General features: G+C 40.8%; 1 protein-coding gene across 3 annotated transcripts in view; it reads left to right on the forward strand.

Moving 5' to 3' along the window:
• Positions 1 to 23,444, forward strand: part of LOC139635156 (thyrotropin-releasing hormone-degrading ectoenzyme-like) — a 154,899-nt gene extending 131,455 nt beyond the window's left edge. Inside the window, exons 17-23 of one of the 3 annotated variants that reach the window (XR_011694134.1) lie at positions 4,573 to 4,740; positions 7,550 to 7,690; positions 7,819 to 7,900; positions 19,711 to 19,850; positions 20,766 to 20,940; positions 21,037 to 21,115; positions 22,626 to 23,444. Coding sequence is in view for 2 of the 3 variants with exons in the window: in XM_071502203.1 (XP_071358304.1) it covers positions 4,573 to 4,740; positions 7,550 to 7,690; positions 7,819 to 7,900; positions 19,711 to 19,850; positions 20,766 to 20,787 (553 nt within the window). In the remaining variant the exon portion in view is untranslated. Of the gene's footprint in view, positions 1 to 4,572; positions 4,741 to 7,549; positions 7,691 to 7,818; positions 7,901 to 11,001; positions 15,785 to 19,710; positions 19,851 to 20,765; positions 20,968 to 21,036; positions 21,116 to 22,625 lie in introns of those variants that run through there. The other 2 variants (XM_071502203.1, XM_071502204.1) reach the window with 2 other exon arrangements.
• The last annotated feature ends 3,224 nt before the right edge of the window (positions 23,445 to 26,668 follow it).

Consider the following 26,668-nt stretch of genomic DNA (forward strand, 5'->3'; position numbering starts at 1 on the left):
GATCCAGAGGCAGCAGAAAGCGCCCGGCCTCTCCCTCCCGCTCCTCTCTCCTCCTGTCTGCCTCTAACTTTTCCTCCCTCTGGGTCCTAAAAGAGATCAGCAAAATCAGATTTCAAACAGCAAGCTAAACAGAAACAGATGCTGGAGTTGTGTACGGGACAGCGGGGAGATTTAAATTAAACAACACTAAATTAAACACTGTTTCAGACTGTGTCCAGCAGATTTTATGAATGGAGGAGGATGTCCTCGCTAATGTCAGACACAGAAAGTTCACCACTCACGGCAAAGTACTTCTTCAACTTTAGCTCTTTCCTCCATTCCAGGTTTTTCAGTTGTTTTCAGTTTAGTTGTATTTTCTGCAGAGCGAGCGAGCGACGAGGGAGCCGCTCACATCACAACCATATGGCAGCGTTTTTCGAAAAGCTGCATTTCTCCGTCCTCACTCCAAAAGCCTTTTTTATATTTGGGAAGCAAACCATTTTCAGTCATGGAAAAGTGCCAGATGAATCCATATTCATGCAGGATAAATCTCCCCAGGGGTGATTTTTTTAATACTGCTGCTCTATTCAGTGATTTTAATCCCATCTGAAGAGCACATGTATGTGGGTTTTTCTCTTAGGTATTAATTACAAAGCTGCTTTTTATGGTGGCGCCACAATAATTGGAAGTCTTGTCAGCAGAGACCTCATCTGACCTGGCTCCACTGTCTGGTGCTAAAATGTATTCAGCACCACTAATTCTCTGTACGTTAACTTTTTTGTTTCAGCCCCGCGTCCGATAAAGAAGTGACTTTGATTTAAATGAGGCAAACAGCAGACCTGTGTCACTGCTGAAACCACCTGCGGGCTGAAACCCCTTCCAGAACAATGAGTGTAATTACTGTGGAGAACAGCTAATATTTTAACACCTACCTCCCCTTGGAATATTAATCATGCCCCAGCAGGGGTTTTATTGTAAGTGAACCGTCTAAATGAATCAGAAAAGATCAGTTTTCAAATTTATCTTCAGCCTGGTGGTGAGGGGTGGTCTGAATACAGGCTGTGTGCATTTCTCTGTGCACTGAGGCTTTGATACTTTCACAGTATTAATATAGAACCTAGACCTGCTTTATAATCACAAACACATGGACCTTTAGACTGGCTGGAGCTTTAAAGTCACGCCCCCTACACCTGCCCACCACAGCTGCCTTGATGCATATAAAACAAACCACTTCCTGCTCTGGTAATGAACATAAATCATGTGGCGTGGACTCATCCGAACTTCCTGGGTTTAAAATTTGGACCCAAACTGAAACGTTGAAAACCAGCACATGTAGAGAATATTTATTCATACAACAGTGGCGATCTTCATTTTTCCTGATGTCACATTTCACACAAGGGCTAAATGTTGATGATCTGGATGTTCAGTTCCCTCCCCGAGTCAAACACTCGTCCCCAGTTCTTTAAAAAAACACCTGTGGTGGCGCTGACACACCATATGGTCAGAGCTTATAGAGAGTAACTCGGATCCACATGAGTATTAAAAAAACATACGAACAGACATAAGACTGAGTTCGACTGAGTTTAACTTGGACGCCGCTCAGCTCAGGGTCCCAGGTTGACTCGTGGTTACTCAGAACCAGAAGGACCCGTGAAGACGTCTGTGACAAGCCAGTTTCCACTTGGTGGTCTGGGGATTCTGCAACTGGTGATCCAGCCTTGCTGCAGTGCAATTAAAAAGCAGAGGTATTTACTTCTTACTTTCTGGCTCTCTGCTGTGAGTGTATCAGCCTCAGTGGCTGATGGTTGCCTGTCTTGTGAAATAAGTTTGTCCAGCTGCTTTCAGTAGCTTGGGGCTGTGCTGCTGACAGGACAGCTGGTTCTCAGGATAGTGACGATATAAAAAGAAGGTTGGAGTCAGCGCGGATTGAAAGTATAAGATCTTCAGGTCTCATGTCTGGTCTGATTTTGGATTTAACGGTTGATGCAGTGGTCACACAGCATCCGCCGCAGCACTCGTCTTTAGTCGGGGTTTAAGGACCCGACCGAGCTCATGTTGCTTTAAATGTTTTATCAGTCGAGCCGAGTGATTCTCCAAAAATTCAAAGTGACATTTAGAGCGCAGAGTCAGACAGACGGGCAGGCAGACATATGGACAGACAGACAGAGCAGATGGCGGAGAGACATGTTTACTGTCAGGGGGGAGAGTCTGATGCAGAGGAAGAATGAGAGGGAGGGAGAGATATTTCAGGAGGAAGAGAAGAGCTTCAGGCCATAAAACATCCTCTACAGGCTGTTAAAACACACACTCACACACACACACTCATAGTGAGTGCGTTAGTTAAAGGGATCAGAGCCATCTGGAGGTTTCCAGAGACTCTCGCACTCCATTTTATATTCTACAGAGAAAAACTTCACATGATTACTGTTATGTCTGTTAGAAATAGCTGCAGAGGCTGGAGCGATGACACAGTGATGGAAGCTGTGATCGGAGGAGCAGCAGCACTTTGTGTTTTACACGATGAATAATCTGGTGGAGGCTTATAGACGTTGTGTTATCTGGATAAACACACTCACATTCACAAATACACACACTTCAGTGTTTGGCAGCTGTCGTCTGAGAAGCACTTTAATGCCACAGTCAGCAGTAACGTGGAAATTAGCCAGTGTGTGTGTGTGTGTGTGTGTGTTGAAGCTTGCTCTTAAGTGGAGCATCTCTAAAATGATTTCCCAGGTCGGTGAATGATGTAATTGTCCCTGCATCACTCACTCTGCACTCACACATAATAAATACACATTCAGAGGATATATAAACACACACACACACACACATGGTGTGGTAAATCACTATATAATTTTGCAGCCAGCTGAGCTCACTGTATTGTGATGGAAGTTTTTAGTTTTGGTTTATTGACAATTTAGGTCAAGTACACACACACGCACACACGCACACACACACACACACACACACACACATTATAGCTATAGTGTGAAGGAAATATTCACCTCTTTGCTTTACTGATGATTTAGGCCACTGACCAGCTGGGGTATGGTGTGTGTGTGTGTGTGTGTGTGTGTGTGTGTGTGTGTGTGTGTGTGTGTGTGTGTGTGTGTGTGTGTGTATCTGTACCGTATTCCCAACAACAGATACAGTAGTTACTTGCAGTAACTCTAGTTCTGCACTGAGGCTTGATACTGTACGCTGCAGAGAGGAGACATCCAGGGGACGTGAGGGACAGTGTCTCCATGACGACAGCTGTGGACAGAGGTTCTATGTCTGTCCGTCCCGTCCTTGTGAACATGATATCTGAAGACCGGCTTGAGTGAATTTCTTCAAACTTGGCACAAACGTTCACTTGGATTCAAAGATGAACTGACTAGAATTTCATAGCCAGAGGTTAAAGGTCAAGGTCACTGTGACCTTACAAAGCATAACTCAAGGATTCCTACTTACTGCTATCTAATCAAAGGGTAAAGCTTGGCTGGTAACAAAGATCTAATAGCCCAAATTATGAAGTGATGACATCTCATATCCAAAAAGTCGAAGGTCATCTTCACTGTGACATCATAATGTTCTGGAAAACACTTTTCTTCATTATTCAACGCTGTAACTCAGCAACAGGAGGAGAGGTTGGGACCAGATTTCACATGCTCACCTTGAAACTGATTTTACAGATCTTCGATGCCGGGATGAAAAGTTTTCACTACATACAGTTTGGTCCAAACATTAGGGACTAGCAACTTCACTGATTGGTGTAAAAAAAGCAACCCCAAGGTGCTAATTCCAGTTGTATCTCAACTGTACCAGCAGTAGGTGCACCAGAGTTTTGTCGTCATGGTAACAATAATAAACATGGATGGTTAAACACAATAATACACATGGTTAAGGTTATGGAACAGTTTGGTTAGGTTCAGGTTCAGGTTCAGGTTAAGATTGTGGTTTGAGTTCTTTAAGGCCAGAGGACCTTCGTTGTCATGGACAGAATAAAAAACAGGACGTTGAGCAGCTTCACTGCTAAAAACTACTGATTCATTCACTGATTCATGACTCTGCGTTGTCAGTTCACTATGAAGTGATTGCGTAAAAGATTTGTTGTTTGTATATGAACTTTAGTGGCTGTAATGCTCAGGCACAAGCCTGGACACCATGTGTTCCCCCACAGTCAAGTATTTAATCAGGCCCCTTGTGTGGGACCAGTTTGCCAAGCAAGCCCAGGGGCAGGATCCTCGTATTGGCCCAGTACCCAAGAATAACCATCTATTTCCAGGAAATCTCAATAAATGAGACCAGATTATGGAACTGAAAACATATTCCAACACAATTAATTGAGTCCACATGCCAGTTTGGCTTATGGAGACTGTTTGGACTCTAACTTGGTCCACAGGAGAAATGAAGGGTTGTTTTCCGAGGAGCTCCCTGATGGAAACAGAATTTCTCACCTTGCATCCAGAGAGAGTCTTGGTTAATTCTACAGACGTGTCCCATCAGGGTTTTTAGTTTTGACACCCACATCCTGCCTCTGCTGCCTTCAATGTGACCCACAGTTTATGTATTGGAAATGTTTTGCAGCTGATTGACTTTGTGTCTTTGCAGGATTCCTCCCAACATCAGAGACATAGTTTACTGCACCGGCGTCAGTCTGATGGACGAGGACGTATGGGAGTTCATCTGGATGAAGTTTCACTCGTCCAACGCCGTTTCAGAGAAGAAGATCCTGCTGGAGGCTCTGACCTGCTCGGACAACGCCTTCCTCCTCAACAGGTACAGACGACGCTGCTGCATCGGTTACAAGGGTTGATTACCAACAAGGCAAAGCAGGCAACAGCCTGGGGGCCTCAAAAGTCCCAGATTCACTGTTGGTTTTTGGTGTTTTATGAAACTGAAACACCATCAGCTGCACTATTAGCTAATTTTGTGGCCCTGTCTTATACACATACAAACATATTCCTAAATTAAAGGGTGTTTAACCAAATTACCACAATAGGGCCAAACAGAGGCTTAATTAATCTCCTTAATTTAGCATTAATTTATTATTATTTGCCACATGGGGGCAGCAAAACAAGCTGTAAACAGAGACTATATAAAGTTTAATTTTAGCAAACTGTTTTGACGTCCAACAGACAGAGCGACGTGATGATCCAACTGGAGTCGTGTTAGTGTCTAATGATGTTTAGGCCAGTGTTTCCTCGCTTTTAGATCTGTGTTTGGTCTCCTCCAGCTCCTGAGGGAAACATCTGGGAAACATCTTTAGCTGCTCTATGTTCAGCAGCTGCTCTCAGACTGAGTCGGTCTGCTGTTTGCTGCTGAGCAGGTTTTTGCTGCTGCTGGATTAACGAGAGCTGTGAGGCCGAACCACAACAGTAAAGCTGTGCGTCATAAAATCAAAACAATGAGTTGACAGATATTAAAAACACTCCACACAGTTGAGTGGGGTGATAACTCTCTGTGGGTTCGTCACTACGAGCAACATGTTTTATATCACACACCTTCTTCTGCTCCACTGTTAATAAAAAACTATGGGTTAGTGCAGCTTTAGGAGCAAATATACCTCAAGCATTATTTGCTTATTTTTGCTTAATTATGTTTGTGTTTGTCAGCTGACTTAAAATCTGAGACGCTGCAGATCCTTAACTGCATCACCATACGATAATAACAAACACATCAACAAAAGATGAAGGCGACTAAATGCTGACTGCAGTTTTTTTTGTTTGTTTGTTTGTTTTTTTTAACAGCGGCAAATGTCCAGTCTGTAAGTAGATTTTCATGGTGCACTGAAAGAGAAACCAGATTGCAAATTGAACGAAAGGTGGAATGAAAATTTGCCCGAGGCTTTACATGTGCAGAAATCTGGCCCTGTGTGTGTGTGTGTGTGTGTGTGTGTGTGTGTGTTATCAGCAGTGTAATTTATCGGGAGCTTGCTGCCACTATCTCTCGTTCAGAAAAATAGTGAGAATGGATCTCACACGCACTGAAAACTGTACAGTGAGACAGATTGGTGTGTGTGTGTGTGTGTGTGTGTGTGTGTGTGTCAGGTATTGATTTTCCAGCCACAGTAAACTGTTCTGCAATCAGAGAGGTAGTACTGCATGTTCAGATAGCAGGTATCACACACATACACACACGCACAAAAAAAAAAAAATCTAACCACAGCACAGAAACACACTGATTGGTCACACAGGAAATGGTTTCAGCACAGAGGGATTGTGGGAAAAGAGAGAGAAAATTGATTTGGGGGTTTAATGAAAAGACGGCAGCTAAAAACAACTAGATAACACACACACACACACACACACACACACACACACACACACACACTGCAGTGAGTGGAGTGACAGAAAAATAAAAATGGAAACAGGAAGTAGAGAAAGATGAAGGTAAACTGTGACTCCCGTGTTGGATGAGTGACTATCAGCTGTTTTGTTCTGTCTCTTTGTCAGTTTCACATCTTAAGAAACACTTGAGAAACTTGGATTAACCTGTTTACACGTCTGAATTTTCAGGATTGTGAAGCCGAACTCTTTATGTGATCACCAGGTTTCTGTTAATCCCTGGTTTCCCTCAGTCCCCAGACCAGCTGGGAGTAATCAGATTACTGTGGCTCCTGTGTGTCTGTTTCAGAGGACTGACAGAAACAGTCTCCAGCTGGACTCATAACAACCACACAAAAACTACAAAATGTCAACAACTAGACAACAAGTTTTCTGACAACAGACAGACAACTTGAACTTTTCTGCCCAAATTACATACACAGATACACAGCTTGTGTTTGTGGGTTTGGCATCTTAATATGATGGTTTTATGAAAACAATAACGAGTTGAAACGGAAAAATCATAATTGTTTGATTTTTATCTTTTTTTTTCTTCTTGTTTTTTGTTCAGAAGAATCCAGTTTATCAATCTAATGTGTGCTAATGTTTGCACTAATATTTAATTTTTTATTTCTTAGCATGTTAAAATATCTTTAATATTTCCACCATGCAAATGCAGCTATAACTTACAACTACAACTTAGCACTTTAGCATGCTAACTTTGTCGTTACAGGCTAATGTTTTGTTGTGTCAATAAAGTTGATTAATCTTTTTTAGTCGGCTAAAACATCTTAAAACATACAGGGTGATGTTTTAACGCACTATTAGAACTCTAACATTGTTTTTTATTAATGTCTGTAAGTATACTAAAGCATCTCAAGTATAAACAGGCTAATTTTTATCATGCTATGAAACATTTTACACTCATATTACCGTGAATGTCCGTGGAACTGCTAATATTTGTTTAGGAGAATCCTTAGTGTGCTAACATGCTAACATGCAAAGGTTTCATTTAAGCTTCATTAAAGTAGAACTATCACCATTGTTACTGAAATTCTGTTGATCTTTATATTTCCTATTTTCATACGTATTTTTGTATTTATTTATATATTCAATCTTGTATATAGAAATTTAGCTTTTATTCAAATTTTTACCTCGACTTTTACTTTTTGTTTTGCACTGACAGGGACTGCAACCACTTTCATGGTACTTGTACAATGGCAATAAAGATTCAGAAATCTGAGCCCTTCTGTCTCTTCCAGGTTACTGAACCTGTCTCTGACCTCAGACCTGGTCCCAGAGCAGGATGTGATCGACGTCATCATCCACGTGGGCAGAAACCCTCAGGGTCGAAACCTGGCCTGGAAGTACTTCAGAGAAAAGTGGGATGTCCTCAACGCCCGGTGAGCGACTGAACGTCGATCAGTCCGTCCATGTGGAGGAGCTGCTTATGTTTTACTGTTGAACTGTAAAATTATAGACAGACGACAAACTGAAATACTAATTCATCTCCGTCACTGTGTGTGTGCAGTTATGGCGAAGCGTTGTTCATGAATTCAAAGCTCATCAGTGGAGTCACAGAGTTCCTGAACACCGAGAGAGAACTCAATGAGGTAAAAACACAAACACAGACATATACATTATTCAGATACTAGTCTTTGTGGGACGAATTCCCACCTTCTGACCACCTCTCTCACCTTAACTCTAACAAGCTACAGGGAGTAAAAATAGTCGTATATGTGCACAAAAAGCAAATTTAGCCATCTCAGCTTGAAATGTCTGAACCTGGTGGCCTGTGGAACAACTCTCCTTACACTGAGGTAATAAAAAAGAAATAAAAGTAAATTATGAATATAGTGAGTTAGTGTTGTCTTGTGTTTCCCACACAATAAGAAGCCGGTATGTGTCTTCATTATGCAGCAAACACTGCATCCTGCTGACCTTGGTAAATGACAACGCTGACAAAATACTGACAAAGCATATTTTCTCACATATTAACACAACAGGTGATAATAATAATAGAATATCTTCTGTCCAATCATCCTAAATAGATTCTGTTTAGTTCAGTCATTAACTCAATGAGTAGTAGCCTGTTTACTGACTTTCTATCCTATGTTTACGTTAACAAATCCAACCTCCTACAGATATATTATTATTATCATCATTATATTAAATTAGTATGGAAGTTGTCATTTATAACAATTATGCAAATTCTTGGGCTTCTGCCAAAGCATCAGGCTATTTTTTTTTTGTCATCAAATCCCATGAAAAGACCAAAAGCAAACTGAGTAAGTCCATCTCTCATTACTGTCTGTCTGTCTTCGACTCTCAGCCCATTGGTTCCTGCTGAGATATAAATCTTTAAAAGCACCTCACAACGGAATAGTTTCATTCAGTAATTTCCCAAAACAGCTGGACATTGTAGTTCTTAGCAAACAAACAGGAGGAAATAGTCACGGCTCAGGTTTTGCAGCACTGAAGGTCAAAACCGATGAGCTTTATTAAAGCCCAGCAGGCAAACAGTAGGCAAAGTCTGGGTATAGACAGTTGTTGGTAACAAGCAGCCATGTGAATCAGGCAAAAGACAAAAGGAGCAGGCGAAAGGCCAAATCCGAAAATGGGCATTCGGTCAAAAACAGGTAAGAAGGCTGCAAAGCTACAGTGTGCAAAGAACAATAGACAATCTCCCAGGGAATGAATGGAAACGGGCCGGTATGAATAATACTAAGAGCTGATTAGGGAATTGGGAACAGGTGAGCAAGTGAATGGGGAAGAGGTGGCTGAAAGGCAGGAAAGCTGGGGTGACTGCAGGGCAGGAAGGCGGGGCATGTTCTGAACTGACAGGAGGGTTGGTGATACGGGAAAGGCAGGCGGAGAATGAATGAATGCATGAACCGAGTGTGACAGGAACCAGTGCCGAGGTCACTAATAGACTGACTGCAGTCTTAGTCCGGACAGGACGGCGTCTGGGTCTGGTCTCCTTTATGACGTGACAATACTCAGCCAATCACTGCTAGTGGAGTCAGTGAGTGAGATGAGAGGAGACAGTAGTGGGGAAAGAGGACTATAAGAGGGAAAGAAAGAGAAATTGTTCAGACGTGTTGAGAATGTTCATTATAAAACTGATTTAGACGAAGTGAAGATGTGAAGCTACACTTTTAATTTCATTTTTCTAAAATGAAGCACTTTATGTTAAGATGCCCATTTTCCAAAAGCTCTGTTGTGTATTTATTACTTATTACAGCTGATTTTCTCAAAATGAGAAAAGAACATTCAGTCATTATTCGAGATGTTATTATTTAATCATCTGTTCACAAAGTTTCCACAAACCTCTGTGATGTTAAATGAAAAATCAGCGGTCAGGATTAAAGCATCTGTGCATGTTTTCTGGCTGCTGTTACAGAGGCAGCTGAGACGTGATCTGCAGGACCTTCACTTTATCATCATTCCCACGTTATTTAATTTCTCCACTATTACAGATTTTATTTGGTTTAATGATTTTCACAAAACTCATGAGATTCTTCACCCAGAGGAGAAGGAAATAAAATGAAAGCAGACAGAACAAGTGAGAGGGTGAACTCTCTGGAGCTCTGACAGAAAAACGGTTGTTTTGAATCCAACTTACCGACGTTCACAACCTGACATTTTCTACAAAAAGAGTTGTGCATGTTCCTGAATAATAAGCTCTCTTCTTTTTATTTATTTATTTTTTGTGATGAATACTTTAGAAAACAATTTTGTATGAGTTTTGTTGATGTGGTTACAAAAAAAACAGCCTCAGTGTCAGTGAAGCCTCTGAGCAAAATCACTGTGAATGCAAATGAAAAGAATGATGCGAGTCTTTTGTTTGCTGTCCTGCTTTCTTTTCCTTTTTAGAGAAAAGTAAAGACAGCTAAGCGAATCTGAAAATGTGTCTCACAGAGGGGAGAAGAGCAGAAAGAGGAGGGAGGAGAGTTAAAGAAAATAGAAAGTGAAATAGGAGGATAAAGGAGAAGACGACAGGAAGAGAAGGAGAAGGAAAGGAGAGCAGAGTTAACGATATGAACTGTATTAAAGTCAGTTGAAGGGATGGATTTTCTCCCGCGCTCCAGTGAATCTGTCAAACTCTGAACAACATTAAGTTTCCTCTTCAATCCTTCACTTTGAAAAAAAAGAAAATTAATTCTTCTTCAACAAAGTTTCTCTGTCGACAAAGAAAAGTTTCTCTTTGATACCTCACCTCTCATGCTGGAAACTTTCCATTTAATTACCTTCCTTTAAAGCAGAGTCACTTTGATATCTCGTCTTTAATGCTGAAAATTTCACCTCTAATTGTGAACCTTTTCAAACCAAGTTTCTCTTTAGTTATCAACCCTTTAAAAGACAGTTTAGCCTTAATAACTCACATTTTATTGCTGAAATCTTTCTGTTTAACTGTCATTAAACATCAAGTAACCTTTTCTTTTTGACCTGATAGCTGCATTTTCCAGATCTTTGGGCAAGAATAAGATACAAGATTTGCAGTACTTTTGCAGAAAAGCTACTTTTTTCCCATTATTGTGGATTGTAATGAACTCTTTAGCCTGTAGAGGGCTGCAGTATTTATATCTTTCTTTTCTTTCCACAGGGAGGGGTTTTCAAAATTCTAATATTCTAACCACTTTATCTGTCGTCTCCTTTTCTTCCTGTCCTTCCTCCTTTGTCTTTCTCTTTTTCTGGTCCTTTCTTTCCTCAGTTAAAGGAGTTCATTCAATCCAGCGGTGTTGGGGCGGGGCCTGCTTTGCCACGGGCCCTGGAGATCGTCGAGGGCAACGTGCGTTGGCACCGCCTCCACCGGCGCCAGTTCTACCAGTGGCTGCGCAAACCTCCGGGCCCCGCTCTCGGCTAACACTGCGCCAGCTAGCTTGAGCGAAGTGACTGCACACTGACTGCTAAGCTCATGCTAATGCACTGCTAGCTTACAGATGCAGTCAGATAGAGTGAAAAAACTGACTGGATGAAGAGAAAGACTGACCTGACTGGTTATTCAGCTGGTTTCTCTACTGGTTTTATTTTTAAAGAAACTTGATTTCATACTTTTTATTTCAGGTGGATTATTTTACTTCTTCAACAAGTGGCTGATATGGTTAAACTGGTTTCTGTGCTGTGAAAAAGTAAAGAAAAACTTGAATGACTAAAGTTGATAGCTAGCTTGCAGTCACTAGCTTCAGTCATTGCTAGTTAGCAGCTAGCCTCAAAACTAGCTACAGAGAGAAGAATCTTTTAACATCGTTTAACATTAAGAATTAAAATTTCTGCAAAATACTTGATGTATCATTAAAAATGTTGTCAATATCTTATAATTATTAAGTAAAAATTCTTAAAATTGGGTAAATCAATCACACAAATGTTAAAGGCCAAAGCTTTTAACCCCAACAGCAGTGCATTTAGCCAGTTAGCTGTGCTGCTCTCTGAAAATGAGAACAGAACCCAGGACGTGTCTCTCTTAAAGGAACAACCACGTTCTCTACCACAGTGAAGACATCTTCATATCTGTAATGTACTGTATTTTGATAGGCTAACCAAAGTGTCTTTAGCCACTCTCAGCTCAAATCCAAACTCCTCATTGACCAGAGACCCATAAAAGTTTAAATCGGACCTTGCTGCGTTAGCTACATTAAACCAGCAGACAGTAAAATGCTGATTTCCTAGCAGCGAGCTGGATGTCGATCATTGAACAGAGCTGTAATTAACACTACACCGTCTCGTTGTCCTCTGATCACAGCTCTCAGGGGACTCATTCAGACTCATTAACTCTCCACAGCGTTCAAACTGCTTCTCCTTGAGTCTAAAGAGCAGCTTTATGTTTTTTTCATGATCAAAAACTCCAGCAGTTTGGAAAATATCAGCTGGTTTTCAGAGGTTTTGTTGGTGTGCTGCTTTAGAAATATACTTTCAATATAAAAGCTCATAATAACTTCAAATTTTAGCTGTAAACCACAGAGAACACCACACGTAGAAGAATATTTTTCCTCTGAGGAGCAGCGATGTTGTGGTCTTTTTTCTTTTTATTTAACAAGCTGGAAAATGCTCTAAAGTGAAAACAAACTAATGAGGCAAAGCAGTGTTCTCACATAAAAGCCACGATGGGATTTGGCACAGGTGTAATGGAGACTGAGTCTGACACAACTTAGTAATTTGTTTGAAGTTAGATCAATAAACCTGGAATGGAGATGTTTGTCAGCTTTTACAAAAATCCCCCCATAAATTGAAAAAATGAAAGCTTTTTTTATTTAAAATTTCCAGTCTCTCATGAAAAGCATCTCCTGTGCTTTCCATAAACTTAAAGGTCCTATATTTTACATTTTTGTTGTGTTTAGTGTTGATATCCATAAGGAAATACATGTGTGATTTGAAGAACCAAAAAACAATCGCAGTGTCGTTTTACATCTCCTCTCTCAGGCTTCTCTCTTGAGCTCTAGTAACAACAGGTCAGTCAGCCAATCAGAAGAGAGGATCTGAGCCTCTCATCTGATTGACTGTTTTCTGAGTGATAAAATAAAAGTATAACAGATTCCAAGTTAACACTGAGAGAAACCAAATCCTGCAAGGTTGGATGGTGGGTCCAGGTGGGCGGGGTTTGGAGCATGGCTGAGGGTGGTGACTGTTTTGTTGTGACATCACAAAGTTCCAGAAGTCCTGACGGCTGGTTTTAAGGCTCAGTTTCTGAATACAGGCTGTGTGCATTTCTCTGTGGACTGAGGCTTTGATACTTTCACAGTATTAATATAGAACCTAGACCTGCTTTATAATCACAAACACATGGACATCTACCTTTATAAAATATGGGAGCTTGATGTTCTCACATCATATTAAGTGGAAAGACCAAATGATTATTGAAATACAAAATAATAAATCACATTTGAAAGCAAATGTACAAAGTGTATCACAATCAGAACAAACACAGAAAATAAAAACACAAAGATTTTGTAAAACGTATTGTTCAAGCCACAGAAAATCTACCAAATCAGTGAAAAGATAATACAAATGTTATTACTGTCAATTTTTACAACACAGAAAACTTAATCAGAACAATAATAAGATACTTCTTGCCAAATGTCTTCCTTATTTGTTCTAACTGGTATTAGGTCACATGATCCAGGGCATTAAGCTTTGCTCTTCCTTCACCTCAAACATCAAACTTAACAGCGTCAGAAACCACTCCCTTGTTCACTTGTTTACTTTTCTTTTTTAGTTATAAATTTAGTTGTAAATAAAGCTTTTACTTATCAGCTGTCACCATTTTGCATCACTGTTGTCATGGTTTTATGTCAAATTGCTAATGTGCACAAGTGTCAACAGAGGCTAAGTAGTAAAACCAAGTACTGTAAATTATTTTTTTCTTACCACTTTGCGAATTTTCACCCTCACAAGTTGATATTTTACAGTTACAGTTCAGTCACAAATGGTGTAAAGTAAACTTGGTATTAAACAGAAAGGGAATGATTTTGGACACAGCACATGTTAAAATTGTTTGCCCAAACTCCAAACACATAAAATCTGTCTGGAGGTGAATTTAGTGACCTCATAAAACCTGGCAGTAACTCCTAAGAGGGACTAAAAAGGACCTGACAGATGGACGAGACTGTGCAGGGAGTCAGGGGACTACAAACAACATGACAACCTTTGACTGACTGAGTGCAACCTTGGAGATCAAAACCCTTGCCAAAAAAAAAAAAAAAAAAAAAAAAATCCTAAAAAAAAATCTCTGTGGTTTCACAAAGAACAAAACCAGGAATGTGTTGGTTGAAACACACCAGCATCAGCTGCTGGATAGAAACTCAAGTCACAACAGCAAACACTAGATTTTTTTTTTTTTAAACCATCAGTGCTTAGCTTCAATCAACCCATTCTTCTTTCCCCTGATGGAAGAATAAATGAGTGAACTTAACATGGATGATAATGAAATTGAGGTGAGGACAAGACAAGTGAGAATATCCATCTTAAAGAAACATGTTGAGTGTCATTATATGCAGATGATGTTGTTTTATAAATGAGACTGTTCATATGGGGATTGAAGCTCATCAGCAGTGGACCTTTACAGCTTGATTGACGGGTTGGATAGAGTGATGGACTTTACATTGGGACAAATACATCTAAATTTTACGGTCTGGTGAATTATACATGTGACGGATTAATGAAAATCTCAGCCTTACAGACTTTATATGGATATGAATTTTACAACGTGATGGATCCTTCAGGGGACGCTATTGATCGGTGCGGTGGATTTCATGGCACGATGGAAATTGCAGCTTGATCTCTGCAGTGCTATGGTCATTGGTCGGACATTACAGTGACAACATTTACAACCAAACTGACTGTGACCTGCAGCTGGTCGGGTTTGGCTGCATGATGGAGTCTACAGTGCAATGGATTCTGCTATGTGACGGAATAATTTACGCAAGAGATCCAGTGATGGTGTGATGGAAAATGTGATGGGTTCTCTGGATCAACTGCAGCATGGATTGTACAGTAAAATGAACTGTACAGCACAACGAGAGTCCTACAGCATGATGACGGATTTTACACCACCTTGGGTTTTCCAGGGTGTGGTTGTCCTCTTTCCCCCTCAGAGTTTGAACTGATGTTAGATTGAACTGTGGGTTCTTGAGTCTTGGAAACAATTAGCTGGACACATAAAGCACCTGGAAAAATACACCTATTTGAAATTTTTGGGGTCCAACTCCAAACACAAGACTTCTAAAACCAAAATGGCTCATAATGAACTTTTGGAAAGTCCAGCGCGTGGAACCTCCGTCCTGTTGAACAGACTTTTTGAAGTTATTTCTCTTCTGTTAGATCTGTCTTTGATGTTAATGACTGAGCCATATATGAATTAATGGGCCTGCTTGCTTCTATACACTGTGTGTGCATTGATGTGGGTGTGTGTGTGTGTGTGTGGGCGTGGGCGTGAGTTTGTGTGTGTGAGATGAAGATGATGATGAAGGTAACAGCAGCTGTGGTGGTGATGAAGACTGTTGTGCCCGTCATGAAAATTAAAATTATGATAATTAAAGTTGTGATGATTATGATCAGGACTGAGGCTGATGGTAGGTCTAATGATGATGGCAGCGTCAGTAATGATAATTGTTGATGATGTGAAAAAGCTTATCAGTATTACTATAATTATTATGCTAATCATTCAGTGCATTTTGAATCTTTATTGTCCTGTCGGGGAAATTTGGTTTACAGACACAAAGCACACAACAAATCTGCCCAATGTACAAACAAACACAAACAAACACTGTAACTGATACAAACACGATGTTTAAGATGTGGGATTTGAAGATGTTGACATCAATGAAAATGGCGTTCACGATGATTATGATCGTAATGACGACTGTGAAGATGAGGACGACTTGGGACCAAAATGTGACAGAGACAGGAAGTTGCACAGAAGAGTTTAATCCTACTTCCTGTTTGCCCTTCTGTGGTTTCCTGTGTTTTCTGATTGGACAATATTAAAATGGTTAACCTTGGGTGTGATTCAGTCTGTTTCTATCTAAAACTTGCTATTGAATTCAGGGACAAAGAGTGAGAGTGCATCCATATGGTGGCTTCTTACTCATCTCCATATTGTTATAGAACCACTCATAGATATCCAGTCAGGAAGATGGTGAAATGAAAAGGCAGTAAGTGGACCTTGAGTCCCCACTACACCTGTAAAGTTGGGTTATTATTATTCAAGATTTTAAGAGTTTATAGAGTTGTGAAGTGGGAGGGGCGCTGCTGGTTCAAGAGGTGTTTTTCTGCATTTATGACACATTGGAAAATCGGAAATAACAAGTCCCAACTCTGAAAATTGGCTTGAACACAGATTTTTTCCAAATCCAGGTCCCTGATTTACCCGAGTTCATTACAATGGCGATCATTGTGTCTTCCATCTTGACTGGTTGGGACAGTAATATTATGAATGCTAATGAACACTATTTGATTACTTTTATGTATGTGATATATTTATATTCTTTATATATTTGTGAAGTTGCAATAATTGATACTAGTCCACCAGAGTTTACCACCATCTTGAACGCAGCATTTATCACCATTCTGTCCCATTTCAATTTTTTTTAAAACAATATCAGAAACATGAGACTCTCCCAGACAATGTAATGACCTGACAGAGTTTTGTTACGGCTGTTTTCAGCTAAGCTGTTGGTTCTATTTTCAGTTTTCTCAACAGCGTGGGCTAACCTTTAGCTCCTGTCCACCTTTAGCAACTCATGTGACAGAATTTTAAGCTTCATGGTACTGGATGGTACCTCTGCTCAGGAAAGTATGTGTACACAAACACGTACCTTCACCTTCAAGAACCAGATTTGGACTGATCATCATTCATGAATTGTTTCACACTGTCAAAGAGCTCTGAGAGTGAATTAAATTTGTCAGAGAAAAATTATACAGACTTATATAATTTCAGATCAGTAGATCAGGTCTCTGTCGGGGCCAAACCATCAGTTGCAGGACTCCTAGTTCTTCTTCATGACTCTATCTGGATGTTTGGACTCGTTGTCCTGCTGCAGAATGAGTCTGGGACCAATCAGACCTCCCTGATGGTGTTATGTGATTTATGAGGTTAGATGATGGTGAAGGTCCTCACTCTTCAACATCTCTGCTAAAAGTTGCTGTCTGGTTTTTGCTTGTAAGCCACACTTCACTTCGTTGTTATTTCTGCCGACACACAGGTGAGCTCCCTGATGAAGGCGCACCGGGGCTTGTGAAGCTCAGAGTATTGACTGTGTCGTGGGCCGGTGAAGTTGGTAGTAGTGCAAGTGTGTGACGCTCTGTGTCAGTGCTGTTGATGGCAGCTGGTTGCCATGGAAACAAAGTGAACTTGAGGTGGCCCAGTTTTCCAAAATACATCAGGACAAATTGCAGCTGGCAGAGTTTTTATTATTTAACTTCAGGGAAGAAGAAAGTGACACAGCGACGGGGGGGGGGGATTCAAACCTGCAACCTCCAGAGCTCAGGCAGTGTGTGTGTGTGTGTGTGTGCGTGTGTGTTTGTGTGTGGGTGAGTGTGTGTGTGTGTGTGTCTGACATCTCTCTAAACTTCATCCATGGTGATGAATGACTCCGCTGTTTTTCCCACGGCATCATGGGAAATCACACTGGATACACACTGCAAGTTTATTCTGTGTGTGTGTATATCTGTGTGTGTGTGTGTGTGTGTGTGTGTGTGTGTGTGTGTGTGTGTGTGTGTGCACTTAGATTAATGGGACTCAGAAAGGATGTGACAGAGAGAGAAATGAGCTAAACAGATGATAAAGAGAGAGAGAGAAACATGGAGGAGGACTCTGGTGTTTCATGAATGGTAAAGAGACAGACTGTCACTTTACTCCAAACCAAACTGAATCTTCTGTTTCTCTGTCTGGTAAACTGGTGAGTTCATAACCAAGAGCTGAGGGGGAGGAAAAACACGAGAGAGAGCGGTAAAAAAAGGAAAAAGAAGGATGAAGAAGATGGGGATGAAAAGGTAGAGAAAATAGGAGGAAAAGGGAAAGACAGGAAGTATAAAGTAAGAGAAGAGGAAGAAAGATGAACATGATAGAATGAAAAAAGTAAAAAAAAAGAAAAGAAAGAAAGAAAGAGAATGAAAGTAAGGAAGGAAGGAAGGAAACAAGTTCATGAAACAACAGAGGAGAGACAGAATATTAGAAAAGGAAGGAAGGAAGGGAGGAAGGAAGGAAGAAAGGAAGGAAACGAGTTCATGAAACAACAGAGGAGAAACAATATTAGAGAAGGAAGAAAGAAAGAGAGAATTAAAGAATACATGAAACAACAGAAGAGAGGAAGAACCAAAAGAAAGAGGTAGGAAATAAAACATGAGAGAAGGATAGAGAGAAAGAAACGAGGGATTGAAGAAAGAAAAGCAGAGAAGAGGAGTGGGAGAGAGAGGAAGAGGAGGAAGTGAGGAGGGAGGAGGCAGAGTAACAGCAGCAGTGTGTAGGTTGTTATTATTCTAAGTGTCTTCTCTGTTCAGAGGAATCCCATTTTAGATAACACACACACACACGCACACACACACACTCATAGTTTAATGGAGGACAGGAAGACAGAGAGAGAGAGAGAAAACTGTAATTCATTTTCTGATAACAAGTATAATCTGTGGTTACCATGGTAACAGCTTCACTACAGTCAGTGGAAGTCAGTGTTTTTTTTCAGCAGAAACACTGAAGTAATGAAACAGTTCTACATGACGTTGGTGAACGTTATTACAGTCTGACTTCTCTCTGCGTCAGTCGACCGTCAGACTGTCTCATTACTGAGGCTGTGGAGCCGCAGCCCCACTTTCAGCTTTAAGACAGAACAAGTTGTAAAGACTCTTTTTTTTTTCTAAAAGACAGAATTAATTATGGTGGAGTTCCTAAATAATTTACATTTTAGCATGAAAACAGGGAGCTGCAGTCCAAAACTGTCCGGCTTCGTCTGGAGGAGTGAGACGAGGAGTTTAGTTTTCAGAAGGAGAAAAAGAGGAGAGGAGGCGACTGAGGAAAACTCCACGATAACGAAACTAACTTTGGCCAAAATGTGAAAACATGAGATTTACAGAAACACTGGTTCACTTCTCTCAGAGAGGGAACATGTTCTGGTCGAGCAGACAGAGCTCTGTGTCCTGTCAGCTCTGAGGGAGACAACCTGCAGATCACCTGTCAAACTGGAACATCCACATTTCTGCTGCATGTCAGCACATTTACGCTCACAACATCTGGAGCAGCTGTGGATGAACTGACACTCCAGCTGACGGAGACTCGCTCCTCTGGGCGGTGATGTCGCTACGAGGCGTTCAAGTGACTGATGCTGTTTGACTTGTTCTTTTTAATACAAGACGTGTGTAATCGTGGACGCTGAGGCCTGTGAGGACCCATAGGTGGTTTATCATGACCCGTAGTTAGGTTCTGTTGCTAGGCGACAGCTAGTGGTCGTAGTGATGATGACAGGAGCGAAGGGAAAAGTGCGGTCCACATCAGGAGGAGGTTGGGCTGGAGGGATGAATATGACCCAAGAGAGCGGTGTTCGATTCCCATGTGACGGAGCAGTTGATGTTGTTTCTATTATCCATGACTGTTCGTTGTTATAGTTGTAACCATGACAACAAAGATCGTCTGATGTTGAGGAAGAACTTATTTTAACCCAAATCACCATCTTTTCCTAAACCTAACCCAAGTTATTAGAGTAACCATGGTGACGAAGGTTGGTGCGCCACTCCTGATACAGTCCGCATGTTTATAAAGGTAACCATGACAACCAAGGTCTGGTACACCTACGGCCGTAGGGGCATTATTTCAGGAGACACTGCTATGGGTCGTATCTGTGTGGTTATTCAGTTTGTCTGTGATACATCTGTTTTTAATTTTTTTTTTTTTTTATTAACTTAACTTTGGTCGTTTTATGCCTTGATTCAATAGCAGCAGTGGAGAGAGACAGGAAATACTTGGAGAGGAAGAGGGGGGGGCGGTGAGCAGGAAATGGTCCAGGACTCGACTCAGCGCTCGGAGTCCATGTGGAACCCACAGAGGTCTGACTGTGAACAGGTGAAACTGTGCAGGTGAGTTCATGTCTCGTGTCTCTTACACATCTGGGACTTACAAAGCAGCAGCATCATTCGCTCTGTGTTTCAGCCGTGTCTGTGTCCACCGGATGAATTTAAATCCAATATTCAGAAAACGTTCAGCCTCATGATGAGGTTCATCCTCTGAGGACCATGAATGTGAGGAGAATTTTATTGGGATCCATCCTTTAGTTGTTTCAGTCTGAACAAACATCAGCATCCACAGAAAACTGCTCAACTGTTGACTAAAAACTGTGGTGTGTGTGTGTGTGTGTGTGTGTGTGTGTGGGTGTACATGTGTGTGTGTGTGAGCCTCGAGGAAAATCAGCTCAACTATCATTCATATTGAAATGAAGCAGCGAGAGAGGAGAAGAAAGGAGGATTAGGCAGAGAAAAGATGAGAGGAGAGGAAGAGGGAGAGGAAGTGAGGAGTAAGGAGGAGAGAAGAGGGAGATAGGGAAGGAAACGAGGTGTCAGGAGGGGCAGGGAGGCAGAGGAGACAGGGGGGAGAGGAGGTGAGGAAAGGAGCAGAGAGGAGGAGTCTGTGTTTCCTTGTTTTGCTGCTGTCAGAGAGAAAACTAATCCATCGTCAACACACACACACACACACACACACACACACATACAAACAGTGTGACTCTGCAGTGCAAAGCAAAAATAATTTTCCACATAGAAACAAAGTTTTCTCAGAGGTCGCTGCAGATTTTTAATTACTTGGAAAATGAGCAACTGAGCTGAGGTTCATCCAGTAAACAGTATACACACACACACACACACACACACACACACTCCCTCCAGCAGAGAGCCCGGTCAGACTGCAGCCGTGGATCAGACGAGTGCGGCCTGTTGCTCTCAGGGTCGAGTTCCACCTGTTCATACTGCAGCTGATAAAATCATGTTTACATCTTTCAGCAGCGGTGGAGTCACTTTGTAAAATCACAGAATATCAGCAGCTCTGGATCCTGTCGGAGAGAAGCAGGAGTCTGTGTCTTCAGAGTTTCAGCTCCAGGTTTCTGTCCTGCTCCACGCCGCAGCAGCAGCTGTTCACAGGGCAACTATTTTCAACATGTTATTTCTAGACCAGCAGGTTTTTATTCAGATTTTTAAATGACATTTAGAGACGTAACAGTTAAATATATCAGAACAAAACTGGTTTGATGTCTGTTTGTCTTCATGTTTGTAGGAAACTGAAGCCAGAGACTCCGACTGATGGAGCGATGACGCGCAGATAATGGGCTGAGACCGATCTGCATGTTAATGTGGTCAGTCTGGATACTGAACACACACACACACACACACACACACACACACACACACACACAAATGTCTTTAGCTTTGTCTTTGGAGAAAATAGATGAAACATGGGGAGATTTCCAAAACAGTTGGCAGCACGCACAATACAAACATACACACACACACACGCACACACACTTAACCATGCTCACTGTGAGATACATACCAAAAAATACACACACTTGTTCACAGTTTTTGCATTTTGTTTTTTTAATTGTGAAACATCCTTTATATAAAAAGTCTTCAGGCACATTTGATGTGAAAAGTACACACACACACACACACACACACACACACACACACACGCTGCAGCTCAGTTGAGAGTGTTTTTGTAGTAAGATGTCTCACTCTGCTGCAGTAATAATGTGCGTCTGTTTTGAAGGAAACATAATTGCAGCTGGATTTTCTATTCATGTAATGAGGAAACAGTCTTAATTAACATATCAGTAAAATGTTTGTTTTCCATTAAAATATCTGATTTCACAGTAACTGGAAGTGACTCCATCATAATTAAAGTGTTTTGTGCCTCTGTTAAGACTCACAGATAAGAGAAAAATCCTGGTCTGGTTTAATTCAGAATTTATTTGGCAAACCCAAAGAAAAAAAGCTTATAATAGAAGAACTTTAAGGCCAAAATGCATGTGTGAGTCATAATTTGAAACGCAGCATCTTCTCATTTCTGAAAATGTGTTTGTGCACCGTGAGTCTAAAGCACAACCCAAACCACAAGAGTTCATACAAAGCTTGTTTTTGTTTTCTGTTTTTGTCCTTGCCTAAAAAAGACACATTACTTAATGCAAGTTTGAAAATCAATATATCCAATTTACATCTTGTCAGAATCACCATTGTGAATTTTCTGCCCTCTAGGCCAAATATTATAGGAGCTGTGGACAGTTTGTGGTGTCACCTTGAACCTCTCTAAAAGGACTCTGATGCTTTAACTCTTTAAACCTATAAAACCTTTTAACATCATTCAAAACAGTGTTGATCCTTTTTTTTTTAGTTTAATTTAATTTTAACATTGAACAAGTTTACAAACACTCAGACATCATCAGTTCATCATAAACAGACACATTTCAACAGAGAGAAAAAAGTATTTATTAACTGCTAATGTTCTTGTTAGTTAAAAATTTGAGAGACTCAAAGTAGCATTCAAGATCATTTAGAAACATCTTAAATGAAGGATATGTCTTAGGAACTTTTGCTTCATGAATATGAAATTTCCCTAATAAAATCAGGAGGTTGACAATAATGCATAGATTTTTAGTTGAATCTTTTTTTTTTTCCTCCTGCAGCCTCTCAGCAGGATATTTCACACCTTCCACAGCCAATCAGCATCCGCTCAGAAGTACCCAATCCCCATTGCTTGCTCTCATTGGACAGGGCAAATACCTGTCTTCAAGCTAGAATGACTGACAAAGGCATTAGCCAATAGCAGCGACTGGCACGAGATCGTCATCATGTTTTTTTTTCGTTTAGGTGCGTTCGCTGTCTCCACCCGAGCCTCCTGGAGTGAAATCTGAGCAGAAGTTTGCAGGGAGAAGCTCGGTTTGTAGGCAGGAGGCCTACAAAGAGCTACAAGAGGTTATAATTACGTTTTCCAGCACAGTCTATTTATTTTGCAACAGTCGACAGGGCAGGAACAGCAGCATTTAAAAATGTGTGTTGGAGATGCCTGTTGCCATAGTTACCTTGATTATTTTTTCTCAGTGATGCTGTTTTCATATGTACTTACTGATTATCTCATAACAAACTGATTTGCACAGGTGTAAGGACATCATGGAAGATTAATTGCACAAAAATGTAATTAAATCTCACTATAATTCTGTGATTTTATTGGTTAAATTAAAAATACAATGTATGTGGATGTTGTCCTATGTGGTATGATGTTGATATTCTTTAAGCAGGAAAATCTTAGTGAGAAAAATCCTGCAGCCTCTCCCAAATTTAAAGAAAACATATTGCAGGTGTCTGTTACAACTGAATATCTGTTACTTTAGACTGACTTTGCTCTTTCCTGACTAGTTCCTCTTTTTTTAAATCAAAGCACAATTTCTATTTTATTCAAAAGAGCTGAGCTAACCTCCTCGTCCTTTTCCTGATGGATTATTGTTGTTGCTCACGTTAAATATTCATGACTAAATGGGGAAGAAACTGTTGTTATCTATGAAGAAATGAACATAAAAAATCTCAGCTGATCTTCATGGTGGCTCTGTGGGTGTGGTTTTGAACAGATTTGATTGACAGTTTGGTGACGCGAGCAGACAGGTTATTAACAGGGAGGAATAAGAACCATGCTGTAAAATAATGGATCATTTTAGACCATTAACTGATGAAAAATGTTCCCTGCAGTTTTTCCCCCAGTTCTGTCATTTTAATAAATAATTTTCAGTGAGCTGTTTGCAGAAACATTCTTCATGATAGATAATTATTAGATACATAATCACACTGTCAAAATCTGCAGTTTCATTTCTGTTACAATCTGTGGTTTTATATTTTACTTTGTTTACTATAAAACATGGACTGACTAGACATTTATTCAGGAACGATCAGTAGTGATCATGTACGTCACAGCCAATCAGGAGAGAGAGAGAGAGAGAGAGAGAGAGAGAGAGAGAGCTTTGAGGTAAATTGAAATGTTCAGAGCAAATTGGTTGTTTCCTTGAGACAAGTGGAGTGAACACAGGAAAATGACGGACTGAATGTGTGTGTGTGTGTGTGTGTGTGTGTGTGTGTGTGTGTGTGTGTGTGTGTGTGTGTGTGTGTGTGTGTGTGTGTGTAGTAATTATATCAGCAGTCAGGGTTGATGGATGATTGAGCTTCTATCTGCAGCCTGAGGCCCTGAACGCACCACAGCACAATTAATCTGACATCCCTACACTCTGTGTGTGTGTGTGCCTGTCACATACATAGGGTGTGTATGTAGCAATTTATGTTGGATGTGTGTGTGTGTGTGTTTGTGTGTGTGTGTGTGTTGGTCGAATGTTGACTGCAGTTTAAAGAAAGTTTCAGCATCAAACTAACTTCACTGTGGGAGTCAGTTTGTAATGAAGTCCATTAGTGATGACATCACTGACTGATGTTTAACAGCAGTGCAGAGATTGTGCAGCTTGACTTTAGGACCCAACACATTTTTACTTGAAACAAACACAAAGGAAATTGTAGAGATGGATCCAAACAGGGTCTCACTCTAAATCTAAACTGAGCCACAGATGCATCTTCACTAGTTCACTAGAGGATCTGAGCCTCTCTTCTGATTGGTTGACTGTTTTCTGAGTGATCTAATAAAAAATATAGCAGATTTCAGGTAAATACTGAGAGAAACCAAACCCTGCAAGGATGGATGGTAGGTCCAGGTGGGCGGGGCTTGGGTTATGACTGAGGGCGGTCTCCATAGTTGTGACATCACAAAGTTCCAGAAGTCCTGACGGCTGGTTTTAAGGCTCAGTTTCTGAATACAGGCTGTGTGCATTTCTCTGTGGACTGAGGCTTTGATACTTTCACAGTATTAATATAGAACCTAGACCTGCTTTATAATCACAAACACATGGACATCTACCTTTAGACTGGATGGAGCTTTAAAGAACAGGAAGCTACATGTTTCAGTTTTTCTGTCTGAAGTGTTGAGGACCTGATGGATATTTTCTCATTGCAATGACCTTCTTAAGAGATCAGGCTCATTACACATACATGAAATCAATCTCAGTGAGTCTAAGCACGTCCTTTTCCAAGTCTGATTTGCTGTGGAGAGGCTTTAAATGCTCTAAGTGTGTCAGATAATAATAATAATTACAACAGCCAGGCTTTGTCACCTTGACTGCGTTCAATTTTGCATGAATTCACTTGAATGCAACACCTCTCTCTGTCTCTAATGAGCAGTTTCAGTCTCGTGTGGTAATAAAAGGTTTGTGAGACAGAAAATGAAACCTTCCATTCTTCTGCTGTCACACTGCTCTGTGTGTGTGTGTGTGTGTGTGTTTGTGAGTGTGAGATATTACCATATCAATACCTCTCTCCTCCTTCCACCCACTTTGTCTCTGTTTCTTTCGGTTGGGATGTAATTGTGGCTGATTATCAAACGAGCACTGTTATCAGCACATACACACACACACTCACATATACACACTCAGACAGACACACACACACACACACACACACACACACACACACACACACACTGGAACAAAACGTTTTCAGTCGGTTCACTGGAGGGGGAGATCTGCAGGAAGAATAGCCTCAGAATGATAAACAGACCGGCAGACACACCGTGATCACAATTGTCCTCCTCAAGTCGAATTTGGAAATTCATAAAACAGGAAACTGAAGTTTGTCATCTCCCGCTGCAGAACACGACTCTGTTAGTTCTACTAAAACTCTCAATTTATGAACTGCTGTGAACTGTTTTGCAGTACCTGTAGTGATTTTATAGATGGATAGAAGGGAAGGGAACATTCACACCCAGGTCAAATGACGCAGTAGACGTGGGTATTTATCAGCTTCAATTTGCAGTGATATAAACACAACCCACTAATTTTCAGCCGTTTTCCTGCTGTGACGTCGTTCAGAGCACACACACTGTAAACACACCTGTCATCTCTCCAGCACAGTGCTGTAAACCAGAAACACCACAGCTACACTTCGCTCGGGGATGACAGAGTGAGCTCCAGACCTGAAATAAGTTTCAAAAACACACAATCACAGATCAAAGCACCGACGCTTGGATGAGACATGACAGATCCGCTTTACCAGTCTGTGGCTAGAAGCTCATGCATGTGATGACATTGTAACCTGCAGTGGTGTGTGTGTCTTCTCAGAAAGGCAAGTTGTCTGGCAATATAAAGGAGTCAGTCACCTATTTTAGCAGGTTAACTGCATTTAAAAAAACTTGCTTTTACTCACTGAGTTTGGTGTAGAAAGGTATTAGAAGTCACTGTCTTCCACCATGTTTTACTTGACACAAAACAAACCTGTGTTGCTTGTCTGGGTTACTGTACTGGAGTACAGAACCTGAGTTAAATAAACTGCAGCAATTTACCACAGATATCGACCACGGTTATCGTAATAGTTAAAATTTAAACAGTAATACTAACTGTCTGGCATTTTTACCATGATTTATCTTGAAACCAGTAATGATCCCATCTCTGCTGATGCTAATGTGTGAATCTCATCCATGCAACAGCCACTGAGATATTTCAGTCTGGACCAAACACCACCACTAATATGGCTAAAAAAACTAAACAAAACTCTGCCTTTACTGATTTACTTCAATTTTAGCATCTTTTTGATGATAATATTATTATTATACATTGAGCAATAAATAAGGTAAAGTAGATGAAGGCGCAATGTTGCTGTTCAGCCCTGCGTAGAGTGACATTCAACAGGCTTATTCTGTTGATTACAGTGTTAAAAAGCTCAATTAATGCAGGATGCAAAGTTAGAAAACAAAGTCCCAGGAAAAGAGTGGGCGGTGGTTGTTTTCATCCAGTTACTGTGTTAAAATAGACTCAGCCTGTGTCACCTTC

This window comes from Trachinotus anak, unplaced genomic scaffold (assembly GCF_046630095.1).
Source record: "Trachinotus anak isolate AG129_WGS33_773 ecotype Australia unplaced genomic scaffold, CSIRO_AGI_Tana_v1 ptg000018l, whole genome shotgun sequence".
NCBI lineage: Eukaryota > Metazoa > Chordata > Actinopteri > Carangiformes > Carangidae > Trachinotus > Trachinotus anak.